The sequence below is a fragment of the Coregonus clupeaformis genome, chromosome 24, assembly GCF_020615455.1.
Source record: "Coregonus clupeaformis isolate EN_2021a chromosome 24, ASM2061545v1, whole genome shotgun sequence".
NCBI classification, from domain to species: Eukaryota; Metazoa; Chordata; class Actinopteri; order Salmoniformes; family Salmonidae; genus Coregonus; species Coregonus clupeaformis.
This window is the reverse complement of record NC_059215.1, coordinates 32,479,419-32,505,401: the sequence shown is the minus strand read 5'-3', so window position 1 is coordinate 32,505,401 and position 25,983 is coordinate 32,479,419. Positions and strand designations below refer to the sequence as shown.

The window sequence follows — 25,983 nt, the reverse complement described above, 5'->3', positions numbered from 1 at the left end:
AACATCCAATCATGTCACACAGTTGTCTTCATAGGAGAGTGAAGCTTCAGGTGTTCCTCTAGGACAGTAGGAGGGTACCTGTTACAGGGACACTGAGGTGAGATCATTAATATTTAGTTTCAACGTTTAACCCGGCATAAAGATACACAGGAGCCATAATCCGAAACCCCAAACCCTGGGTACAGAGGCTCAGTGAATGTGCTGTTGAATGTGTGCAGTTGGGTCAGACTGCCAGAGGAGAAGGTGTAGAAGGATAGATGGCCGTGCAAACAGTCCAGATACACTCTTACTCTGTTGGAGCGGGAGGAGCAGACAGGTACCACAGAGCTCTTATTGTTGTGCCAGGCAGTGTAATTGTCATTGGAGCACTCCAGACTCCATGACTTGTCATTGAATCCCATTACACAGGAATTAACCGCTCCATGTTTGTTTATTCCTCTATATGCCACTCCTATATAAGCCTTTCCAGTCCACTCTGTCTCCCAGTAACATTGCCCAGTCAGACCCTCTCTACATAGCACCTGGGGGCAGTCCCTGAATCTCTCTGGGTGATCAGGACACAGCTGCTTCAACCACACCCGTGTCACCCTTCTGTTCCCCTCAGACAGAGAGAGCTCTCTGTGTGCTGTGTTTGGGTTCAGTGTGAGCTCACGGGCATCTGTTGGAGGAAAACACAATACAATATATTACAAATCAATCATCATCCTGTAATGTATAACTTTTCACCTTAGCAAGTTTGGGTGTTTAGATTGAATGCTCCTTACCATCTATTAAGGAAAACAATATTTTTTGACAAAATTGATGAAAGGCAGTAATCGAAGAGCTCATATTATGTTGTTTTAGCAATAAATAACATGCATAAACCTGAATAAATATATATTGGTCCTATGTTTCATGAGCTGAAATGAAATATCCCAGAAATGTTCCATAAGCACAAAAAGCTTATTTCTCTCAAATGTTGTGAACACATTTGTTTACATCCCTGTTAGTGAGCATTTCTCCTTTGCCAAGATAATCCATCCACCTGACAGGTGTGGCATATCAAGAAGATGATTAAACAGCATGATCATTACACAGGTACACCTTGTGCTGGGAACAATAAAAGGGCACTCTAAAATGTGCAATTTTGTCACACAACACTGTGTTTTATAAATATTATATGACAATGTTTATTTATTGTTAATAATTAAAGGTCTACAGGTTTACAGCCTTTAAAACATAATGTAGATCTGATTAAGAACTTATTCAACAATTATAAGAATACTGACCTCAGTCTCTCCAATTTACAGTGTGGACTCCCCAATCCATCAGAGAGCAACTTCAGTCCTGAGTCTTCTAGGGGGTTGTTACTCAGGTCCAGCTCTCTCAGATGTGAGGGCTTTAACATCAGAGCAGAGGCCAGAGAAGCACAGCCTTCGTCTCTGACTCCACACCATCGCAGCCTGCACAGAATTGAATATGATTTTGGTAAAAACACCACTACCCTCCGGTTGTGAAACAGTTCTCCACTTGTCAGACATTATGGGATGTACTCAGTGCTTGACTTGAGCAGGAGCTCACCGGAACTGAGTACCGGTACCTCAAATGTTTTACTGCTTGAGTTTCTGCACCTCTTATAGAATATTAGATCAAAAGTATTGCGGAGTTCCAAATAAATAGTACCGCCACCTATTTCTGACCAAGTCCTGCACTGGATTTACTACACTGTACCAATTATATTAATTTATACCAGTAACATTTGTATTTGTATTTATTAAGGATCCCCATTACCTGTTGCCAAGGCTGGTTTGAAGAAATCAACTGTGGGAGCAATTATTAGGAAATGGAAGACATACAAGACCACTGATAATCTCCCTCGATCTGGGGCTCCACGCAAGATCTCACCCCGTGGGGTCAAAATGATCAAAAGAACGGTGAGCAAAAATCCCAGAACCACACGGGGGGACCTAGTGAATGACCTGCAGAGAGCTGGGACCAAAGTAACAAAGCCTACCATCAGTAACACACTACGCCGCCAGGGACTCAAATCCTGCAGTGCCAGATGTGTCCCCCTGCTTAAGCCAGTACATGTCCAGGCCCGTCTGAAGTTTGCTAGAGTGCATTTGGATGATCCAGAAGAGGATTGGGAGAATGTCATATGGTCAGATGAAACCAAAATAGAACTTTTTTGGTAAAAACTCAACTCGTCGTGTTTGGAGGACAAAGAATGCTGAGTTGCATCCAAAAAAACACCATACCTACTGTGAAGCATGGGGGTGGATACATCATGCTTTGGGGCTGTTTTTCTGCAAAGGGACCAGGACGACTGATCCGTGTAAAGGAAAGAATGAATGGGGCCATGTATCGTGAGATTTTGAGTGAAAACCTCCTTCCATCAGCAAGGGCATTGAAGATGAAACGTGGCTGGGTCTTTCAGCATGACAATGATCCCAAACACACCGCCCGGGCAACGAAGGAGTGGCTTCGTAAGAAGCATTTCAAGGTCCTGGAGTGGCCTAGCCAGTCTCCAGATCTCAACCCCATAGAAAATCTTTGGAGGGAGTTGAAAGTCCGTGTTGCCCAGCGACAGCCCCAAAACATCACTGCTCTAGAGGAGATCTGCATGGAGGAATGGGCCAAAATACCAGCAACAGTGTGTGAAAACCTTGTGAAGACTTACAGAAAACGTTTGACCTGTGTCATTGCCAACAAAGGGTATATAAAAAAAGTATTGAGAAACATATATATTTTTTTATACTGGCCCCCCGTGGGAATCGAACCCACAACCCTAGCGTTGCAAACGCCATGCTCTATCAACTGAGCTACATCCCTGCCGGCCATTCCCTCCCCTACCGTGAACGACACTGGGCCAATTGTGCGCCGCCCATGAGTCTCCCGGTCGCGGCCGGCTGCGACAGAGCCTGGATTCGAACCAGGATCTCTAGTGGCACAGTTAGCACTGCGATGCAGTGTCATCTGTTACTAGCAAATTATTTATTTAATGAACCTTGTTTCTTAAGATACATATGTTAACGTGGGCTATTTTTAACACTTTTCCGGGATGCTTGATTGTTTTCATTGCTTTACTGGGAAGCTTAGCAGAAGTAGACATGCTCATGTTATTTATGTTAGTGCAGGGTGAGCTGCACACAGTGGACTTCCTACTAGGGCACACCGCAGCCTTATAACCCTGTGAAAGGATCCAGGAACCCAAACGATTTGGGTGGATCCCATCCTCCTTATAAAGCAAGCTTTGTTTCCAGAAGTTATCAAAATTGTCAATAAATATTATACCCACAGAGCTGCAATAGTCTCATAGCCAGTTATGGAGGGCTAAAAGTCTGCTGAAACTTTCAATGCTACGATTTAGGGATGGCACAGGGCCAGATATTATGGGGTGTTTCTTGGTGTCAAGCAGAGACCCAATCAGTTCTTTAAAATCCATCTTCAGCTGTTCTGAGCTGCCCTTCATAATGTAATTGAATCCCACATGATCCTGATGCAGGTTTAAAATGTTTGGGAGCAGCTTATTGATGTCCTGTACTCGTGCTCCTGGATAGCACAAAGATTTTGCCCCAGGGACTGAGACATTTCTCACCATTAAACTGGCCAATACAATGGCCGGAGAAAGGGATGGAGAAATCCGCCCATTCCTTATATGGATAGTGTTTATTTAATCTAGATCTGATGAATGTTTACCCCTTATTCAACAACTACAGGAATACTGACCTAAGTGTCTCCAGTTTACAGTGTGGACTCCCTAGTGCATCAGAGAGCAGCTTCACTCCTGAGCCTTCTAGGTTATTGCCACTCAGGTCCAGCTTTCTCAGATGTGAGGGGTTTAACATCATAGCAGAGACCAGAGAAGAACAGCCTTCCTCTCTGACCTTAGAGTGTGACAGCCTGCAGTTTATCAAAACTTTAGTGAACACACTACTACCCTCTGGTGGTGCAAGGGAGAATGCTAGCTATGTTCTCCCCATCATTATGAGCTCATAACAGTACCATATGCACACCACCTCTGTGATCTTAACTGTTAAAATGATATGAATGTCATCACGTTTAGAAAATGTTGATGTCATAAATGATTTTGTATTATATGGAAAATTAACAGACATCCCAGATTTTGGGTGATAATAGTCCCTGTTTATACTCTGTCCCCAGCAAAAGCCCATGTTACACAGACCTGGTTACAGTAAATATTTTTGCTCTTCAATATGCAGACAACTGATGCATAAAATACTGATATTGGCCTCTATAAACACAGGGACAATTATTACTTGTTGAACAATTACAGGAATACTGACCTCAGTGTATCCAGTTTACTGTGTGGACTCCCCAGTCCATCAGAGAGCAGCTTCACTCCTGAGTCTTCTAGGTCATTGTGGCTCAGGTCCAGCTCTCTCAGGGCTGAGGGGTTTAACATCAAAGCAGAGGCCAGAGAAGCACAGCCTTCCTCTCAGACTCCACAGCATGACAGCCTGAAGAGTTTATCGTGATTTCAGTTAACACACTTCTACCCTCTGGTGGTGAAAATGGAGAATGCCAGCTGTATAATTCTCCCTTTCATCGACATGATGGGGTGTAATGTATGTGCATTCACATCACCCCAATGTTTTCTTAAGAACATGCACTATAACCATCCGCAGTACATTTCCATCAACTAAACATACATTTACATGAATTCTATTCTGTCTATAGACAGCTAAAGGTTTACAGATTCCAGCTGACCTAGACTGATTTTGGGTGATAGTCCCTAATATTTAGCTTTTAGTTTGAGAGGCCTCACTTCCAAGCATTGAATATTGAAGTCAGAACCTCAAATCATACAGGCCTATGTTATCTGTAGTCCATATAGTCACATCTCTGGCTCCATATGCACCAGGGCTGGAGGCAGAACGAATCAGTTGGACAGGCATTTGATTTCCATAGGCGGGCACGTTTTTTTCACGGGACTATGTGTGCACACAAAAATGTAATAGGTGTTACAGTAAAGACGATAGGCGGGGCATGATTTTCACGTTTTAGGAAGCTTACAATTTATCCTACCGATCTGCGTGCCATTTATGATTTTCATATGCGCATTTTCGTGAACAGTTTAATTTCAATAATAACGTTTTTGTTTCTCAACATCATTGCCACGTGGTTAATCATAAAAAATCTGAATTAACATGATACAAATGTAAAAGTTAAAAAAGAGCACCAGCCTCTGCCATATTGATACACCGTGATCCATTGCCAGCTAAAGAAATGAGCGCATTGAACTCAGAGATAGCTTATAGGCCAAGGCAGCAGAAGGCTTGTAACTTAGTCAACTAAGTAAAATATATAGGCCAAAAGCAAACAAATAAAAACAGTAGAAAATATCCAGATGAAAATTCAGGTTCTTTCAATCACATTCATCTCTCTACTCTGCCTCACTTTCTATCTGTCTTGACTTGAGCTATCACTAGTGAAGTGCAACACTGTATCAAATCAGTCAACTGGGTCTGGCCCGAAGTTGTTACTAGCGAACTTGTAACATTGTATCAACTAGCCTATTCCGGGCCCTCAGTTTCCTGCGCCAGTGAGCTTGGGACAGACATCTGTTTTTGCGCAAGGGAAAATGTTCAGTTATTTTATGACGTTTCCACTGGATATATGGGATCATCATGAAATGTTGCTCTTTCACACCAAGGCCTGGTGATTATCGAGGGGGCGAGTGTTGGAAAGATTTTTCAAATAGCCTACTGTGAGGAATATTATATAATTCGCAATGGACGTTAAAAACCAGACTTCGTTGACTTAGGCTACTGTGTGAGGTGAAGAAAAAAATGACTGAGAAACGAATCTTATTGGTGGTGGACGTGGTGAGTTAAGACAATGAGAAATCAAACATCCCCAAATTAGCATTTTCCTACATTTGCATGCAGCAGGCAAGGTACTTATATGCGTGCTCAGCTGACTGGTCTCATAGACTAGACATAACATAGTAAATGTAAATCCGGGAAGCTCAAATTAGTATGCTATGTTATGTTTGGTATGATTACATTAGACAGAAGGTTACTGAAAGCAAAAACTAATTGACGGTGGTTGGTAGGGATGGATAGGTGGGCTTATAACTCGAACGTGTTATAATCACGGACAACTTTAGCATTTTAGCTAATTAGCAACTTTTCAACCCATCTCCAAACCTTAACCCTAACCTTAAACCCTAGTCTAGATAACTTTAGCCAGGTAGCTAACGTTACCGTTAGCCACCTAACTAACGTTAGCCACAGCAAATTGGAATTCGTAACATATTACATTTACATCATTTAGCAGACGCTCTTATCCAGAGCGACTTACAAATTGGTGCATTCAACTTATGATAGCCAGTGGGACAACCACTTTTTTTTTTTATGGGGGGGGGTTAGAAGGATTACTTTATACTATTCCAGGTATTCCTTAAAGAGGTAGGGTTTCAAGTGTCTCCGGAAGGTGGTCAGTGACTCCGCTGTCCTGGCGTCGTGGGGGAGCTTGTTCCACCATTGGGGTGCAGTAGGCAGTAGGCAGAGATGGTGAAACAAGGATCTTTACTGGTGGTCCTGAAGCCAGGATACAAAACAACAGATTTAACACGATAAAAGAAAGGTGGAACAAATAAGTCTCCAAAAACAGGCTGACAGCCAAAATACAAAATAGTAACTATGACTGAAATAATAAAGAAACAGGGAGAACACTTCTCGAGTACCTGTACATACTTCTCTGATCAGACAATGTTTGGTACTGCTGAGCATAGAGAAACTAGCAGAGAAAACTGAGCAAGGGAACACAGGGAAGTGAGGGCATAAATACACAGGTGAACAGGTAGACACAGGTGACACCAATAGGATAATGATTAGTCCAGACTGTGAGTAAGGAGGTGCCTAAGGTTGTCGGAGGATGACACCTAGTGGGTCGCTCCGGAACTGCGACCCCCTCCTGTAACAGTGACGCTTGACAATCAGAGAGTTCAATCTTGGTTTCATCAGACCAGAGAATCTTGTTTCTCATGGTTTGAGAGTCCTTTAGGTGCCTTTTGGCAAAGTCCAAGCGAGACATTAAAAACTGTAATATCTTATGTTTCCCCGAGTCGTGCCTGAATGACGACATGGATAACATACAGCTGGCTGGGTTTTCCGTGCATCGGCAAGATAGAACAGCTGCCTCCGGTAAGACAAGGGGTAGCGGTCTGTGTCTATTTGTCAATAACAGATGGTGCACGAAATCTAATATTAATGAAGTCTCAAGGTTTTGCTCGCCTGAGGTAGAGTATCTCATGATAAGTTGTAGACCACACTATTTACCAAGAGAGATTTCATCTATATTTTTACCACCACAAACCGATGCTGGCACTAAGACCGCACTCAACGAGCTGTATAAGGCCATAAGCAAACAAGAAAATGCTCAACGAGAAGCGGCGCTCCTAGTGGCCAGGGACTTTAATGCAGGGAAATTTAAATCAGTTTGACCTAATTTCTACCAGCATGTTATATATGCAACCAGAAGAAAAAAAAACTCTGGACCACCTTTACTCCACACACAGAGACGCGTACAAAGCTCTCCCTCGCCCTCCATCTGACCATAACTCTATCCTCCTGATTCCTGCTTACAAGCAAAAACTAAAGCAGGTAGAACGGCCTCTTTCAAGGAGCGGGACTCCAACCCGGACGCTTATAAGAAATCCCACTATGCCCTCCGACGAACCATCAAAGAGGCAAAGCGTCAATACAGGACTAAGATTGAATCCTACTACACCGGATCCGACGCTCGTTGCAAACTATTACAGACTACAAAGGGAAGCACAGCCGCGAGCTGCCCAGTGACACGAGTCTACCAGACAAGCTAAATGACTTATGCGCTTCGAGGCAAGCAACACTGAAGCATGCATGAGAGCACTAGCTGGTGCTACTCTCTGTTTATTATCTATGCATAGTCACTTTACCTCTACCTACATGTACATATTTACATTTACATCATTTAGCAGACACTCTTATCCAGAGCGACTTACAGTTAGTGAGTGCATGCATTATATATATATATATATATATATATATATATATATATATATATATATATATATATTTTTTTTCATACTGGCCCCCCATGGGAATCGAACCCACAACCCTGGCGTTGCAAACGCCATGCTCTACCAACTGAGCTACATCCCTGCTGGCCATTCCCTCCCCTACCCTGGACGACGCTGGGCCAATTGTGCGCCGTGGGTCTCCCAGTCGCGGCCGGCTACGACAGAGCCTGGATTCGAACCAGGATCTCTAGTGGCACAGCTAGCACTGCGATTCAGTGCCTTAGACCACTGCGCCACTCGGGAGACTTACCTCAATTACCTCGACTAACCTGTACCCCCGTACATTGACTCTGTACCGGTACCCCCTGTATATAGCCTTGTTACTGTTATTTTATTGTTGCTCTTTAATTATTTGTTATTTTTCTATTTTCTTCCTTTTTTCCTTTTCCTTTTTTATTTATTTATTGTTTACTTCAGTTTATTTAGTAAATACTTTCTTAACACTTATTTTTTCTTAAAACTGCATTGTTGGTTAGGGACTTGTAAGTAAGCATTTCACTGTAAGGTCTACACCTGTTGTATTCGGCGCATGTGACAAATAACATTTGATTTGAAAAGAAAAGAAAAGAAAAGAAAGATTCAGAACCTTTGTGAAACATCACAGTTGAAAAATATATGGCAAATAGACATGAAAACTGGATGGGGTTCAGAGATACAGTGGGGAAAAAAAGTATTTAGTCAGCCACCAATTGTGCAAGTTCTCCCACTTAAAAAGATGAGAGAGGCCTGTAATTTTCATCATAGGTACACGTCAACTATGACAGACAAATTGAGATTTTTTTCTCTCCAGAAAATCACATTGTAGGATTTTTTATGAATTTATTTGCAGATTATGGTGGAAAATAAGTATTTGGTCACCTACAAACAAGCAAGATTTCTGGCTCTCACAGACCTGTAACTTCTTCTTTAAGAGGCTCCTCTGTCCTTCATCGTTACCTGTATTAATGGCACCTGTTTGAACTTGTTATCAGTATAAAAGACACCTGTCCACAACCTCAAACAGTCACACTCCAAACTCCACTATGGCCAAGACCAAAGAGCTGTCAAAGGACACCAGAAACAAAATTGTAGACCTGCACCAGGCTGGGAAGACTGAATCTGCAATAGGTAAGCAGCTTGGTTTGAAGAAATCAACTGTGGGAGCAATTATTAGGAAATGGAAGACATACAAGACCACTGATAATCTCCCTCGATCTGGGGCTCCACGCAAGATCTCACCCCGTGGGATCAAAATGATCACAAGAACGGTGAGTAAAAATCCCAGAACCACACGGGGGGACCTAGTGAATGACCTGCAGAGAGCTGGGACCAAAGTAACAAAGCCTACCATCAGTAACACACTACGCCGCCAGGGACTCAAATCCTGCAGTGCCAGACGTGTCCCCCTGCTTAAGCCAGTACATGTCCAGGCCCGTCTGAAGTTTGCTAGAGTGCATTTGGAAGATCCTGAAGAGGATTGGGAGAATGTCATATGGTCAGATGAAACCGAAATATAACTTTTTGGTAAAAACTCAACTCGTCGTGTTTGGAGGACAAAGAATGCTGAGTTGCATCCAAAGAACACCATACCTACTGTGAAGCATGGGGGTGGAAACATCATGCTTTGGGGCTGTTTTTCTGCAAAGGGACCAGGACGACTGATCCGTGTAAAGGAAAGAATGAATGGGGCCATGTATCATGAGATTTTGAGTGAAAACCTCCTTCCATCAGCAAGGGCATTGAAGATGAAACGTGGCTGGGTCTTTCAGCATGACAATGATCCCAAACACACCGCCCGGGCAACGAAGGAGTGGCTTCGTAAGAAGCATTTCAAGGTCCTGGAGTGGCCTAGCCAGTCTCCAGATCTCAACCCCATAGAAAATCTTTGGAGGGAGTTGAAAGTCCGTGTTGCCCAGCGACAGCCCCAAAACATCACTGCTCTAGAGGAGATCTGCATGGAGGAATGGGCCAAAATACCAGCAACAGTGTGTGAAAACCTTGTGAAGACTTACAGAAAACGTTTGACCTGTGTCATTGCCAACAAAGGGTATATAAAAAAAGTATTGAGAAACTTTTGTTATTGACCAAATACTTATTTTCCACCATAATTTGCAAATTAATTAATTAAAAATCCTACAATGTGATTTTCTGGAAAAAAAATTCTCATTTTGTCTGTCATAGTTGACGTGTACCTATGATGAAAATTACAGGCCTCTCTTATCTTTTTAAGTGGGAGAACTTGCACAATTGGTGGCTGACTAAATACTTTTTTCCCCCACTGTAGATGAGAGGGGTTGAGGGTAGCTGAAGGATGGGACAAAAAAATCAAATAAAAAAATCAAAGAACACATATACATATAGATAGATAGAGTCTGACACTTTTTGGGGCAAAATGAGAATTGAGGCGATCAGAGCGCACTTGTATCCCAACTGCAACTTGCCAATATTCCAAAACACATTCGCGAGCATCTTGTGTCCGTCCCCCTGTAACTTATTTTGTAACATGATTCCCTATGAAACACTGCCAGACAGGCTACATTCATAATACACAAATGAATATAATTTAATAGTTAGCTCGCATCACAGAGCCAAAAAGTAACACTACATTTAGTATGTAAAGAGAGAGAAAAATGTATTAATGAGCCTCATTGGATGGTTTGGTAGTTGGGTTTCCCAAGGGACTCCATAAACCAGCATAGCTGACCTAAGTTGTAAATATAGAAAAAAGGAGTTGCCTGGTAATGTGTATGTCTTTCAAATCTTGGAAAAGTTCTCAAACCATTATTGTCCATGTCATTGGCAAGGATACAGATTCCACATTTGGACAATTAGGGGAATACAAAAGGCCGCCATCCAGATCGCAAGGCATTATTGTGAAATATTTGAGTATGGGCATGCCATTATGATTCCCAGTTAAAATGTTTTTACATTTTGCGCCAAATAGAGATTGTGTGAGCAATAATGAGACCAAAGCGTAGTTTATATTGTTTAAGGGATATATCAGTGAAGACCACCTCTTCCAGGGCAATAGGTGACACCGGGTTTCTCTCTATACTCAGCCAGGGGGCAGAAGAATCATGTCTAAACCAATTTAGGATGGGACAAAAATGCTAGTGCATGGAAATACAATTTGAAGTTTGGTACGGATAATCCTCCTATGTCTAACCCTTTCGTCAACTTTATATCGGAGTTGTGCCTGATGTTCACGGTTTCCACTATCTTCTACACCCACAAAGTCAGATTCCACAGACACTAAGTCAGATTCCACAGTCTCAAAGTCAAATTGGATACAAAAAAATTGCTTTTTGGTCTTAATATAAAGTTAGGGTTAGGCATAAGGTTAGCAATGTGGTTAGGGTTAGGTTTAAAATCCAATTTTAAGAAGATACGTTTTTGAAATGTGCAAGGTTTATTACTTAACAAAATAATTATTAGGGGTAGATCAGCTTTAATGTTGCAGATAGATTGTGGCTTCCATCAATGTAATTGTCTGCATCATTTCCAATCCCCCATATACAGTGAGGGAAAAAAGTATTTGATCCCCTGCTGATTTTGTACGTTTGCCCACTGACAAAGAAATGATCAGTCTATAATTTCAATGGTAGGTTTATTTGAACAGTGAGAGACAGAACAACAACAATAAAATCCAGAAAAACACATGTCAAAAATGTTATAAATTGATTTGCATTTTAATGAGGGAAATAAGTATTTGACCCTCTCTCATTCAGAAAGATTTCTGGCTCCCAGGTGTCTTTTATACAGGTAACGAGCTGAGATTAGGAGCACACTCTTAAAGGGAGTGCTCCTAATCTCAGCTTGTTACCTGTATAAAAGACACCTGTCCACAGAAGCAATCAATCAATCAGATTCCAAACTCTCCACCATGGCCAAGACCAAAGAGCTATCCAAGGATGTCAGGGACAAGATTGTAGACCTACACAAGGCTGGAATGGGCTACAAGACCATCGCCAAGCAGCTTGGTGAGAAGGTGACAACAGTTGGTGCGATTATTCACAAATGGAAGAAACACAAAAGAACTGTCAATCTCCCTCGGCCTGGGGCTCCATGCAAGATCTCACCTCGTGGAGTTGCAATGATCATGAGAACGGTGAGGAATCAGCCCAGAACTACACGGGATGATCTTGTCAATGATCAAGGCAGCTGGGACCATAGTCACCAAGAAAACAATTGGTAACACACTACGCCGTGAAGGACTGAAGTCCTGCAGCGCCCGCAAGGTCCCCCTGCTCAAGAAAGCACATATACAGGGCCGTCTGAAGTTTGCCAATGAACATCTGAATGATTCAGAGGAGAACTGGGTGAACGTGTTGTGGTCAGATGATACCAAAATCGAGCTCTTTGGTATCAACTCAACTCGCTGTGTTTGGAGGAGGAGGAATGCTGCCTATGACCCCAAGAACACCATCCCCACCGTCAAACATGGAGGTGGAAACATTATGCTTTGGGGGTGTTTTTCTGCTAAGGGGACAGGACAACTTCACCGCATCAAAGGGACGATGGACTGGGCCATGTATCGTCAAATCTTGGGTGAGAACCTCCTTCCCTCAGCCAGGGCATTGAAAATGGGTTGTGGATGGGTATTCCAGCTTGACAATGACCCAAAACACACGGCCAAGGCAACAAAGGAGCGGCTCAAGAAGAAGCACATTAAGGTCCTGGAGTGGCCTATGTCACGTTCGTTTAAGGACGGGTCAGACCAAGGCGCTGCGTGAAATGCGTACATGTTTATTTAAATGATAAACACACAACAAAACAACAAACCAACGAAATGTGAAGTCCTAAGGCTACACACAAAACAAGCCTACTCACGGAACAAGATCCCACAACTAACTAGTGCCAATAGGCTGCCTAAGTATGATCCCCAATCAGAGACAACGAGCGACACCTGTCTCTGATTGGGAATCACACCCGGCCAAACATAGATATACAACACCTAGACTGCAACATAGAAAACACAACATAGAATATTCCCACCCTGACTCAACATATAAGAGTCCCCTGAGTCAGGGCGTGACAGCCTAGCCAGTCTCCAGACCTTAATCTCATAGAAAATCTGTGGAGGGAGCTGAAGATTCGAGTTGCCAAACGTCAGCCTCAAAACCTTAATGACTTGGAGAAGATCTGCAAAGAGGAGTGGAACAAAATCCCTCCTGAGATGTGTGCAAACCTGGTTGCCAACTACAAGAAACGTCTGACCTCTGTGATTGCCAACAAGGGTTTTGCCACCAAGTACTAAGTCATGTTTTGCAGAGGGGTCAAATACTTATTTCCCTCATTAAAATGAAAATCAATTTATAACATTTTTGACATGTGTTTTTCTGGATTTTGTTGTTGTTATTCTGTCTCTCACTGTCCAAATAAACCTACCATTAAAATTATAGACTAATCATGTCTTTGTCAGTGGGCAAACGTACAAAATCAGCAGGGGATCAAATACTTTTTTCCCTCACTGTATAGTGGGGAGAACAAGTATTTGATACACTGCCGATTTTGCAGGTTTTCCTACTTACAAAGCATGTAGAGGTCTGTAATTTTTTATCATAGGTACACTTCAACTGTGGGAGATGGAATCTAAAACAAAAATCCAGAAAATCACATTGTATGATTTTTAAGTAATTAATTTGCATTTTATTGCATGACATAAGTATTTGATCACCTACCAACCAGTAAGAATTCCGGCTCTCACAGACCTGTTAGTTTTTCTTCAAGAAGCCCTCCTGTTCTCCACTCATTACCTGTATTAACTGCACCTGTTTGAACTCGTTACCTGTATAAAAGACACCTGTCCACACACTCAATCAAACAGACTCCAACCTCTCCACAATGGCCAAGACCAGAGAGCTGTGTAAGGACATCAGGGATAAAATTGTAGACCTGCACAAGGCTGGGATGGGCTACAGGACAATAGGCAAGCAGCTTGGTGAGAAGGCAACAACTGTTGGCGCAATTATTAGAAAATGGAAGAAGTTCAAGATGACGGTCAATCACCCTCGGTCTGGGACTCCATGCAAGATCTCACCTCGTGGGGCATCAATGATCATGAGGAAGGTGAGGGATCAGCCCAGAACTACACAGCAGGACCTGGTCAATGACCTGAAGAGAGCTGGGATCACAGTCTCAAAGAAAACCATTAGTACACACTACGCCGTCATGGATTAAAATCCTGCAGCGCACGCAAGGTTCCCCTGCTCAAGCCAGCGCATGTCCAGGCCCGTCTGAAGTTTGCCAATGACCATCTGGATGATCCAGAGGAGGAATGGGAGAAGGTCATGTGGTCTGATGAGACAAAAATAGAGCTCTTTGGTCTAAACTCCACTCGCCGTGTTTGGAGGAAGAAGGAGGATGAGTACAACCCCAAGAACACCATCCCAACGTGAAGCATGGAGGTGGAAACATCATTCTTTGGGGATGCTTTTCTGCAAAGGGGACAGGACGACTGCACCGTATTGAGGGGAGGATGGATGGGGCCAACAACCTCTTTCCCTCAGTAAGAGCATTGAAGATGGGTCGTGGCTGGGTCTTCCAGCATGACAACGACCCGAAACACACAGACAGGGCAACTAAGGAGTGGCTCCGTAAGAAGCATCTCAAGGTCCTGGAGTGGCCTAGCCAGTCTACAGACCTGAATCCAATAGAACATCTTTGGAGGGAGCTGAAAGTCCGTATTGCCCAGCGACAGCCCCGAAACCTGAAGGATCTGGAGAAGGTCTGTATGGAGGAGTGGGCCAAAATCCCTGCTGCAGTGTGTGCAAACCTGGTCAAGACCTACAGGAAATGTATGATCTCTGTAATTGCAAACAAAGGTTTCTGTACCAAATATTAAGTTCTGCTTTTCTGATGTATCAAATACTTATGTCATGCAATAAAATGCAAATGAATTACTTAAAAATCATACAATGTGATTTTCTGGATTTTTTTTTAGATTCCGTCTCTCACAGTTGAAGTGTACCTATGATAAACATTACAGACCTCTAAATGCTTTGTAAGTAGGAAAACCTGCAAAATCAGCAGTGTATCAAATACTTGTTCTCCCCACTGTATATATTTTGTAAATAAATATATACACTACCGTTCAAAAGTTTGGGGTCACTTAGAAATGTCCTTGTTTTCCATGAAAACATACATGAAATGAGTTTGAATAGGAAATATAGCAACATTAATAGGAAATGTAGTCATTCACAAGGTTAGAAATAAGGATTTTAAATTGAAATAATAATTGTGTCCTTCAAACTTTGCTTTCGTCAAAGAATCCTCCATTTGCAGCAATTACAACCTTGCAGACCTTTGGCATTCTAGTTGTCAATTTGTTGAGGTAATCTGAAGAGATTTCACCCCATGCTTCCTGAAGCACCTCCCACAAGTTGGATTGGCTTGATGGGCACTTCTTACGTACCATACGGTCAAGCTGCTTCCAAAACAGCTCAATAGGTTTGAGATCCAGTGACTGTGCTGGCCACTCCATTATAGACAGAATACCAGAAGCTGACTGCTTCTTCTCTAAATAGTTATTGCTTAGTTTGGAGCTTTGCCACTCCCGAGTGGCGCAGTGGTCTAAGGCACTGCATCGCAGTGCTAGCTGTGCCACTAGAGATCCTGGTTTGAGTCCAGGCTCTGTCGCAGCCGGCCGCGACCGGGAGACCCATGGGCGGCACACAATTTGTCCAGCGTCTTCCAAGGTAGGGGAGGGTTTGGCCGGCAGGGATGTGGGTTCGTTTCCCACGGGGGGCCAGTATGAAAAAAACAAAAAACAAAAAAAACATGTATGCATTCACTAACTGTAAGTCGCTCTGGATAAGAGCATCTGCTAAATGACTAAAATGTAAAATGCTTTGGGTCATTGTCCTGTTGTAGGAGGAAATTGGCTCCAATCAGGTACAGTCCGCATGGCGTTGCAAAATGGAGTGATATCCTTCCTTCTTCAAGATCCCTTTTACCCTGTACAAATCTCCCACTTTACCACCACCAGACCATCACATTGCCTCCACCATGCTTGACAGATTGCATCAAGCACTCCTCCAGCATCTTTCATTTGGCCTGCATCTCACAAATGTTCTTCTTTGTGATCCGAACACCTCAAACTTCGAATTGTCTGTCCATAACACTTTTTTCCAATCTTCCTCTGTCCAGCATGTGTTCTTTTGCCCATCTTAATCTTTTATTTTTATTGGCCAGTGTGAGATATGGCTTTTTTTTGCAACTCTGCCTAGAAGGTCAGCATCCCGGAGTCGTCTCTTCACTGTTGACGTTGAGACTGGTGTTTTGCGGGTACTATTTAATGAAGCTGCCAGTTGAGGACCTGTGAGACGTCTGTTTCTCAAACTAGACACTCTAATGTATTTGTCCTCTTGCTCAGTTGTGCACCGGGGCCTCCCACTCCTCTTTCTATTCTGGTTAGAAACAGTTTGCGTAGTTCTGTGAAGGGAGTAGTACACAGCGTTGTATGAGATCTTCAGTTTCTTGGCAATTCTCGCATAGAATAGCCTTCATTTCTCAGAACAAGAATAGACTTACGAGTTTCAGAAGAAAGTTATTTGTTTCTGGCAATTTTTAGCCTGTAATCGAACCCACAATTGCTGATGCTCCAGATACTCAACTAGTCTCAAGAAGGCCAGTTTTATTGCTTCTTTAATCAGCACCACAGTTTTCAGCTGTGCTAACATAATTGTAAAAGGGTTTTCTAATGATTAATTACCCTTTTAAAATGATAAACTTGGATTAGCAAACACAACGTGCCATTGGAACACAGGACTGATGGTTGCTGATAATGTGCCTCTGTACGCCTATGTAGATATTCCATAAAAAAATCAGCCGTTTCCAGCTACAATAGCCATTTACAACATTAACAATGTCTACACTGTATTTCTGATCAATTTGATGTTATTTTAATGGACAACAGAATTGCTTTTCTTTCAAAAACAAGGACATTTCTAAGTGACCCCAAACGTTTGAACGGTACTGTATATATGGCGGCGTGTATGCTTCGGTGCCATTTAGTTTTTTACAACTTTCTCGCTATCTATTACCAGAGTGTGTGTCTGTCTGGCATTGTTTCATAGGGAATCATGCTACAAAATAAGTTACAGGGGGGCACAAGATGCTCGCGAATGTGTTTTGGAATATTGACAAGTTGCAGTTGGGATACAAGTGCGCTCTGATCGCCTCAATTCTCATTTTGCCCAGAAATGTGTCGGCACTGGGCAAGTGGGCATGGTCGTAATCCATACCCAACCCTCCAGTAAGTCGTGACGAACTCACTTACAAAACTCAGTTTTGGATGAGACTGACTTTATAACCAAAACTATCCTATTTACACTTTGTAGTCCATTTTTACACTATAAATATGTTTCTGACTCATATCAATGCCACATAGGCCATTTAAAACCAAACAAGTTGGTTCTAAGAGGCAGTTGACCTTTAAATGTGGATGGAAAATAAATGCATTGTATTACGATGACCACTAGGTTGTACCCCTTTCCATGCGTACAACATTTTCGCACCTTTGGTGAGTTTACCTAAATTGCATACTCTATGAATATGACCATAGCGCATGTGGCGTTGGTGGGGGCATTCTTATGACTTTGCCAGCAGTAAGATTTGAGCTCGATTTCCAAAAAAGACAAGTGCTGTAATTTTCGAATGATATGTCACTTACTACTTTCTGACTGAAATTGACATTCCAGTTGTGCAGGTTTTAACAGGTTAAAGACTTAAAGCTGGAATCCTTAATGGTGAAACTGCCACATCCATTTGCGATATTACAACAACAAAGAAGTTACTGCAAACAACAAACACTGTTTTTACCCCTCAGACATCATTGCATGAGCGATAGAAGGGCATAATATGTACTGCAATATATTTTACCAATGCACCACAACGCACCACAACGCACCTCAGCTCGGCATCAAAAACAATAACAACAGTGATGGGGCGTCCAGTGGCGCTGTTTCCCCCTACTGTGGATTCCCTCTTTAAGACTTACTTTTCTCCAGTGTGTCAGTGAGCTCTGTTTGGTTCATGTTTCTCAGCATATGCAATGTGATCTTCAGCGTTCCCTCTCTGGCATTGCTCTCCTGCTTTGCAACTTCACTATCCACTACTTCCTTGTCCTCCCCCTGGCTCTCAAAGCACTCTGGGAGATCTGAGCTCAGAGTCCTCTTAAACCTCTTCAACTGACTCTTCATAAAAGTTATGATATCGTCTTCGAGCAACTAACATAGAATGTAAACAGTTATACAGTTATCAGTTAATAATTTTGTAAAAATATTAATATGGAGGACAGGTCCGTTTGATGATTCTGGGTAGACTGACTCTCTGTCTCGGTCTCTGACTGTGATCTCTCCAGTCTGTTTCTGTGGACAAACATGAGGTCACAGAACTTTGCATAACAATTTACTCACCTGGAGAGTTCATACAAACAGGCAAACACAGGTTACCACACATATACAACTCAGGAGAGGGTCTTTGGCAGATAATGGATTCTTGACAAATGTGTCATGCACACGCACACAGCAAAGTCATTTATATTGCCAACTGTCCACAAGGAAATGTCCTACATACACACAGCATTGTGTACAGCAGAGTTCTTACCTCTGTTTAGTAGCAGAGATTCCCTCTCTGAATGAAATTGACTGTATCTGGACACTCTTCATGGACACACAACTGGGTACAGGTGAGACTGGTCTCCCCTGTTGGATTGGGCTTCAATACAACTGACCTTCAGTCTCTTATTTATTTATTTGACCATGTGCTGATGTCCTCTTTTACTGAACATAGCACTGCCTCTATACACACACACAACGTTATTTCCATTACAGTATACATACCATACACACAGCACTGTGTACAGTCAGTTCTCTTATGACAAAGCAGAGTTCTTACCTCGGTTTAGTAGTAGAATTTTCCTCTCCAAATGAGATTGGAGCCATCATAGACTGGTTACTCTTCATGGACACAGCTGGGTACAGGTGAGACTGGTCTCTCCTGTTGGATTGGGCTTCAACACAACAGAACAGGACTTCAGTCTCATTTAGGGCTCGATTCAATCCGTATCGCGGAAATTCTGCGCTATAGAACGATTGAAATGTAAAGGTAATATTTGATTGAGCAGCGTTTACCGTGAATGCAGTCACTGTGAATGCTGGAACATTGCCTTTACATTTCAATCGAACTACAGCGTGAAACTTCCGCGATACGAATTGAATCAAGCCCTTATTCTGCCTAATGATTAAATAATATCACTGCTGAGCTCAGACACACACACACACACACACAGACTCTGCTCCCACCTTTCATCTTTGTGGTCTATGTCCTGCTTAACATAGAGTGACATTTTAAAGGCAGTAGCACCCTCATCTCTCCCCCCAGAGAGACTCATTTTAAAGACTCAGGGGAGTCCCAGATCAGCTGACCTGTGAACACAAATAATGGCATCAGGTTCTCTCTAAAAACCCAATATATAATAAAAGGGCTATGATAGCGTGACACTCTTTCAGGTAGAACCACACCCTACAACTGTAGCCTACATCCCATCTACTGTGTCACACTACCAGGATCAAACACATCGCTGGATTAAACACAATAGGATAGAATAGGATAACCATCACTAGATTCAACACTAGTCATGTATTAACATTTACATTTACATTTTAGTCATTTAGCAGACACTCTTATCCAGAGCGACTTACAGTTAGTGAGTGCATACATTTTTCATACTGGCCCCCTGTGGGAAACGAACCCACAACCCTGACGTTGACATTATTATTATTATTATTATTATTATTATTATTATTATTATTATTAAACACACGTTCTCCATTTTAACATCCATTTCAGAGATCACCATGATTCACTTCCTCTTTGAAAATGTTTTGTCCTTCAGTACTAAGAAGTGAAGTAGCTTTCGAACACTAGTAATCCCTTCCACCATTCTTTATAACACTGTTAATGTCTTAGACTACATCAGGTATTCACTCTCCCTCTCTACTTTGGTACTTACTTTACTTCTTTCACCTCTCCAGTTTAGGGTGAATTCAGTAGCTCTGGCATCTCAAAATGGATTATGTAGAGACTACTTTCACTTTCAGCTTCCATGTCTAAATATGGAACAGGGCGTGGAGCGAACAACCAATATCTTATATCCAAGCATTCTTTTAATGCATTATATGCTTATGAGGTTTGAGCAATTTTGCAAAAAAATTGGCTCTTTCTCTGGATGGTTGTAGTTGACAGACTAATTCCCACTAGTGACTATAGGATGTATTATTCACTGTGTCTTTCTGAGGTGGATCACATCCTTACGGACCTGGTTGCTTTGCTGCAATAATCTCTGCACATGGACAATAATTGGGACTGCACCTTTAACCCTGGACATGGCGCTAATCAGGTACTCTTTTTCTGAACTCTATCGCTTCCCATCCTATCATTGCAAAGCCCCCCTTCCTCTGGTCTTACTGTAACCAGGCTTGCAATGATCAATTAATTAAAGCTCAAACTGGAATTATAGCTACAGTGAACATGAAGCTCCCAGAGCTTAAAAGGTCCAATGCAGCCGTTTTTATCTCAATATCTAATAATTTCACGAGTAACAATAAAGTACCTTACTGTGATTGTTTAAAATAAAAAATGGTCAAAAATAAACAAAAATAGTTTCTTAACAAAGACCAATTCATCAAGTAAGAATTTTGCTAGGACTGCCTGGGAGTGGTCTGAGTGGGGAGGGGAAAACGGAAAGCTAGCTCTTGGTAGAGCGGTTTGGAACTCTTTCTTATTGGTCTATTAACGGATTTACTGCCTGGCAGGCCAAAACTCCATCGCACCAAAACAGGCTGAAATTTTAGGCGGTCTTTTCAAACAGCTCTTACACTAAAAGGGCATTATCATATATGTTTTTATTCCAAACCTCAGTGTGGAAATATATATAAAACACAGGAAAAACTAGTTTTTGACAGCAATGGGCCTTTAAGGTGGTGCAGCCAGGAGGTGGATACCTTCTGGAACTCCACCTATCATATGTTGAAGGGATTCCTTACAATCAAGGTCCCCATCTCTGCAGCCATGTTATCAGTGGAGGCTTCCCTGCCTGCGCTTTAATATCTGACTAGGATACCATAGGGCAGGGGTCAGCAACAGGTGGCCAAAACTGACCCGCATGTGATTTTTGACTAAAATCACCAGGAACTCCAGGAAATATGTACAAGTATTCCCACAAATAAAAAGAGACACATACTGTAAATCAGGGTTCCCCAATAGGTGCCCAGTGATTTTATTTGGATTCTTGTGCTCAATTTGCAGTGTACAAATATTTATATCTACGGTGCCTTCAGAAAGTATTCATACCCCTTGACTTATTCCACATTTTGTTGTTACTTAAATTGCAATTTTTTTCTCACCCATCTACACACAATACCCCATAAAGACAACGTAAAAACATGTTTTTAGACATTTTAGCAAATTGAATGAAAATTAAAAACAAAAAGATCTAATTTACATAAGTATTCACACCCCTGAGTCAATACATGTTAGAATCACCTTATGCAGCGATTACAGCCATGAGTCTTTCTGGGTAAGTCTCTAAGAGCTTTGCACACCTGGATTGTACAATATTTGCCCATTATTATTTTCAAAATTATTTAAGGTCTTTCAAATGGGTTGTTTATGATTGTTAGACAGCCATTTCCAAGTATTGCCATAGATTTTCAAGCAGATTGAAGTCAAAACTGTAACTCGGCCACTCAGGAACATTCACCGTCTTCTTGGTAAGGATCTGCAGTGTATATTTGGCCTTGTGTTTTAGATTATCGTCCTACTGAAAGGTGAATTCATCTCCCAGTGTGCGGTGGAAAGCAGACTGAACCAGTTTTTCCTATAGGATTTTGCCTGTGCTTAGCTCCATTCTGTTTCTTTTTTATCCTGAAAAACTCCCCAGTCCTTAACGATTACATACATACATACCCATAACATGATGCAGCCACCGCTATAATTGAAAATATGAAGAGCGGTATTAAGTAACGGGTTGTATTGGATTTGCCCCAAACATAACACTTTGTATTCAGAACAAAAAGTAAATTGCTTTGCCACATTTTTTGCAGTATTACTTTAGTGCCTTGTTGCAAACAGGATGAATGTTTTGGAATATTTTTATTCTGTACAGGCTTCCTTCTTTTCACTCTCAATTAGGTTAGTATTGTGGAGTAACTACAATGTTCTATCACAGCCATTAAAGTCACCGTTGGCCTCATCCTTACTGATAATTGTATGTGTGGGGTACAGAGATTAGGTAGTCATTCTTAAATCATGCAACTTTTGTGACTTGTTAAGCATATTTTTACTCCTGAACTTATTTAGGCTTGCCATAACAAAGGGGTGTGAAGGCACTGTATGTTCCAGCACCCCGACCATCCACTCAAGGAATAATCGGCCCATGGCTGAATGTAATCGGGGACCCCTGCTGTATGTGAACATGGCTCAATGTAATCATTGTCATTTTCAAATACAAATCTCTTTTTGGGCTTACTTGTGGTCAATTTGAAGTGTACAAATAATTATGCTCCCAAACCCTGACCATCCGCTCTGACAAAAAGAGATCCGCTCTGACACTTTCTAGCACAATAAAATGTTAAGACGTCCAAGGGGGATGAATACTTATAGGCACTTTGCAGGAATGTTGGCCAATTCAGCTATTCATTAATTCATTCATTCAACAACAACAAAAAGGCTAACATTTCGCTATTGACTTGTACGGAGTCACTCGCGGTGTGTACCACTGTTTAAGGTCAGGTGCTATGGGCCAGGACAGATTGTAATCAATATGATGGGTAAATAGCCACTACTAAAGCCCAGAAAACTTTCGCAACTGCTAACCAAAAACCATCCTTATCATGTACAAAATTGCATGGCCAAATCAAGTCAACTTGATATACAGCACTTGGTTTGAAGGTACTTAGGGGTGATCTGGCTACAATTTTAGGTTTTTGGATGTCAACCACTGATCTATGCTCATGCAACATGACAACGATGCACCTGTCAATTGAAACAGATCTGAAATGAAATTGCAGGATAATTATAATGGAGCAGGAGAGCCTATAAATCATCTAAAATCTTAAGACTTTCAAGCACCAAACTGAGAAGCTATTCCAGTACTTTCTTAGAGCCAAATTCAAGTACAAGCACCTTGTCCGTATCCTGTAGTACCAAGAACATCAGCACAGAATCAACGCTACATTAACTGAACATTCCCCATTTATTTTGAACACTTAACAAAAAAAAACATTTCAGAAATGTATGCAACAGTGCAAATCATACACAAAAGAACCTTTCAGGTTGATACATTATTTAAATTAAAAAATATACATTAGTTATTTTACAAGCACTTTTCACAGTTATTTAACATTTTCCACATATCCGACACTCTCAAATCAGTCTGGTATGAAATAGGAAAAACGACACAAATCCCAGGTTACAACAATCTTTCTAGGATTAAAACAAACAATGAATACTGTTTTACAAACATTTATCCTATTTATAAAACAAAACATACCCTGTTTTGGTTACCCTTGTTTCTCTGATTCATTTTGTGAGCAAATAGTGAAACTTCAATATGTTAACTATACACAGTATACATGTTATCTATTTATGTTTAGAAGGCATTTTGCTTATTCTTCCAAGTATTTAATCAAGCTGTTGCCACATGTATAATATCAATCAAGACACAGGTTCATTCTATGAATTACACAAGTTGCCAGTAAGTAATATATTTTAACAAATAAAAAATCCACTGTTAATGTTTTGTATTAACCTAAAACACAAAAAACTGCTTCTACACCCCAATATGTCAGGTGAATGGATTGAATGAAATAACCACACTTCTCAGAAAACATTCCAGTAATTAAACCATCCCCGAAACCCTCTTCATTCAAGAGCAAGATAGATTATGTTTGTAAACATGAACAGAAGATACTGTAAACTACATCTGTAAGAAGGAATTAAATTATAGTACACTGCCCATTCGATGACTAATGCCTCTAGAAATGATGCATTCGGATAACTAAAGTTTGATATTGCTCCTATAGCCTATAGGTGTTTTTGTGTCTATGAATTTGAGAGGGGTTACAATTCACCAGCCCCAGTCCTCAGCTGTATACCAAGACAAGTGGTGGGCTGCAGTTTTGCTGTAAAACAAATCCCAGAATGTAGCTTTAATATGGGCCAATTCAATATTTTCCATTAACTTACGTACCTCGCACATTTTTTTATGACCTCAACAGCAGCGAGTTATCGATGGGGCAGTGAAGGTTCCCATTATATGCAAAGAAGGTTCCCATTATAACATACTTTTACTCATCTCTGAAACTATGTGAAAGCAAGCAAAACATATTAAGTATAACTGAAAAGCACTTTTTATTTGCCTTTGTTGTTTTGATATTGATAGGAATGACGAAAAAACGAATTGTTGTGCTTTTTAAATTTGGGATGAAATTATGTGTAATAAAATAATCAAAACACTTTTTTTTCTCCTTCCAAATCTCAAGTGCCTAGATCTTCAATTGCCCCCAATGACCAACTGAAAAGTAAAATGTCATCAACAAAAAAAATTAAGTCTTAAATTGTCATGGCACAGCCAGAACATTTCAGTCATTAGAATAGTGGATAATAGGAGACAATTTATCATTTCTGCAGAGAAATTGAAATGAATGTACGCCCCATTTACTTTAGGTTCCCAGTGCAGGTTTCTACAAGGCTTGTCTCCCATAATCCATTAAATTAGACTCATTACATTACATTACAATAATGGATTCCCTTTAAAGATGGAAGTGCCACTGTCCCATAATTATTGAAGAATAGAACTTAAAGTAGAAATGGCTTTATTACTCCATCGTTTACAAACAAATACCTAACAATGAATTGCTTCAAAATATTAAAGGATTTGGCTTTGCGCAGCAAAAAACCTAAAAATCTGTGATATATTTCCCCAAATCCACAATTAGAATTAGGTTTCTGCAGGTTTGCATGGGCTTGAAAAATGTGCCTAAATGTACCTAATTGTATCAAAAAATTAGCAAAAACTACTTCATTGTGGCTGTTTAGCTTAACTGGTCATAAAAAACTCTCCATTGTTCACAGAGTCTGCTGGCTGAACAGCAAGTGCCTAAACAAGTGGCAGGGCTGCCATTTGGTTTTTCAAATCTGTCAAAAAATTACAAAATGGACACGCTGCCTCTTAAATGTAGTATACAGCGGAGGGATGGGGCTAGGGAAATGTAACCCTCTCACATTCATACACAGTGATCTAAATGCAAGGACTGACAGTCCATGACAACCACATCAGTTTTCTTTTTGTTGTCGTTTACAATTACATTGTTTACAAACAATGGAGTAAAACAAGCTTATATTTTGGGTTCTGATTGGGTAAAGCAGTTGTACGCTCATGCAGGTATGTAGCAGTTATATTCTTAAAAAATCAAGGGCTGTATATCATTAATTTATGGATGCACCAATCCCAGACTCTAGCTTTAAGGGCCTTCAGCATGTTGAATTCTTACAGAATTCACCTTTAAAGCTGAGATACGCATTAGGTGAAACAGCACCACAGGGGTTTTGCAATGTCAATTGTTTTCTTAGCTCAAGATTAGTTATGACTGTCTTTGAATTTGCATACAAGCTATATGGAAAGCCCTGTGAACTAAACAATGCATGGAATGGGAGTATGAAGCCTTGCCTAAATAGTTCACATAATTCAATTCAAGTTATATTGTCACAATATCAATAGCGAAGATCCGTGTTTGACTTTGAATGAAAGATTTCGGAACATAACTTTTTAGTCTAGGTTTTTATAGGGCTGGGCGATAACGGCAAAAAAAAATCTAAATTTTTTCAAACGTATAAGTTCCAATCACGATATATCTCAAAAAAAATTTATC

General features: G+C 41.1%; 1 protein-coding gene and 1 long non-coding RNA gene across 2 annotated transcripts; both read right to left on the bottom strand.

Annotated features, from left to right (window-relative positions):
• Nucleotides 1-571: 571 nt before the first annotated feature.
• On the bottom strand, nucleotides 572-18,407 carry LOC121538289 (ribonuclease inhibitor-like). The gene is made up of 4 exons (XM_041846158.1): nucleotides 18,048-18,407; nucleotides 4,287-4,460; nucleotides 1,269-1,442; nucleotides 572-658 (listed from the first exon to the last, which is right to left on the bottom strand). Exons 2-4 carry the CDS (start codon nucleotides 4,403-4,405, stop codon nucleotides 649-651), a joined length of 303 nt encoding a protein of 100 aa, XP_041702092.1. The 5' UTR covers nucleotides 4,406-4,460; nucleotides 18,048-18,407; the 3' UTR covers nucleotides 572-648.
• A 545-nt stretch (nucleotides 18,408-18,952) lies between these two features.
• Nucleotides 18,953-20,145, bottom strand: LOC121537576. Its single transcript, XR_005995109.1, has 3 exons — nucleotides 20,064-20,145; nucleotides 19,354-19,476; nucleotides 18,953-19,061 (listed from the first exon to the last, which is right to left on the bottom strand). It is a non-coding gene; the product is annotated as an uncharacterized LOC121537576 (long non-coding RNA).
• Nucleotides 20,146-25,983: the final 5,838 nt, after the last annotated feature.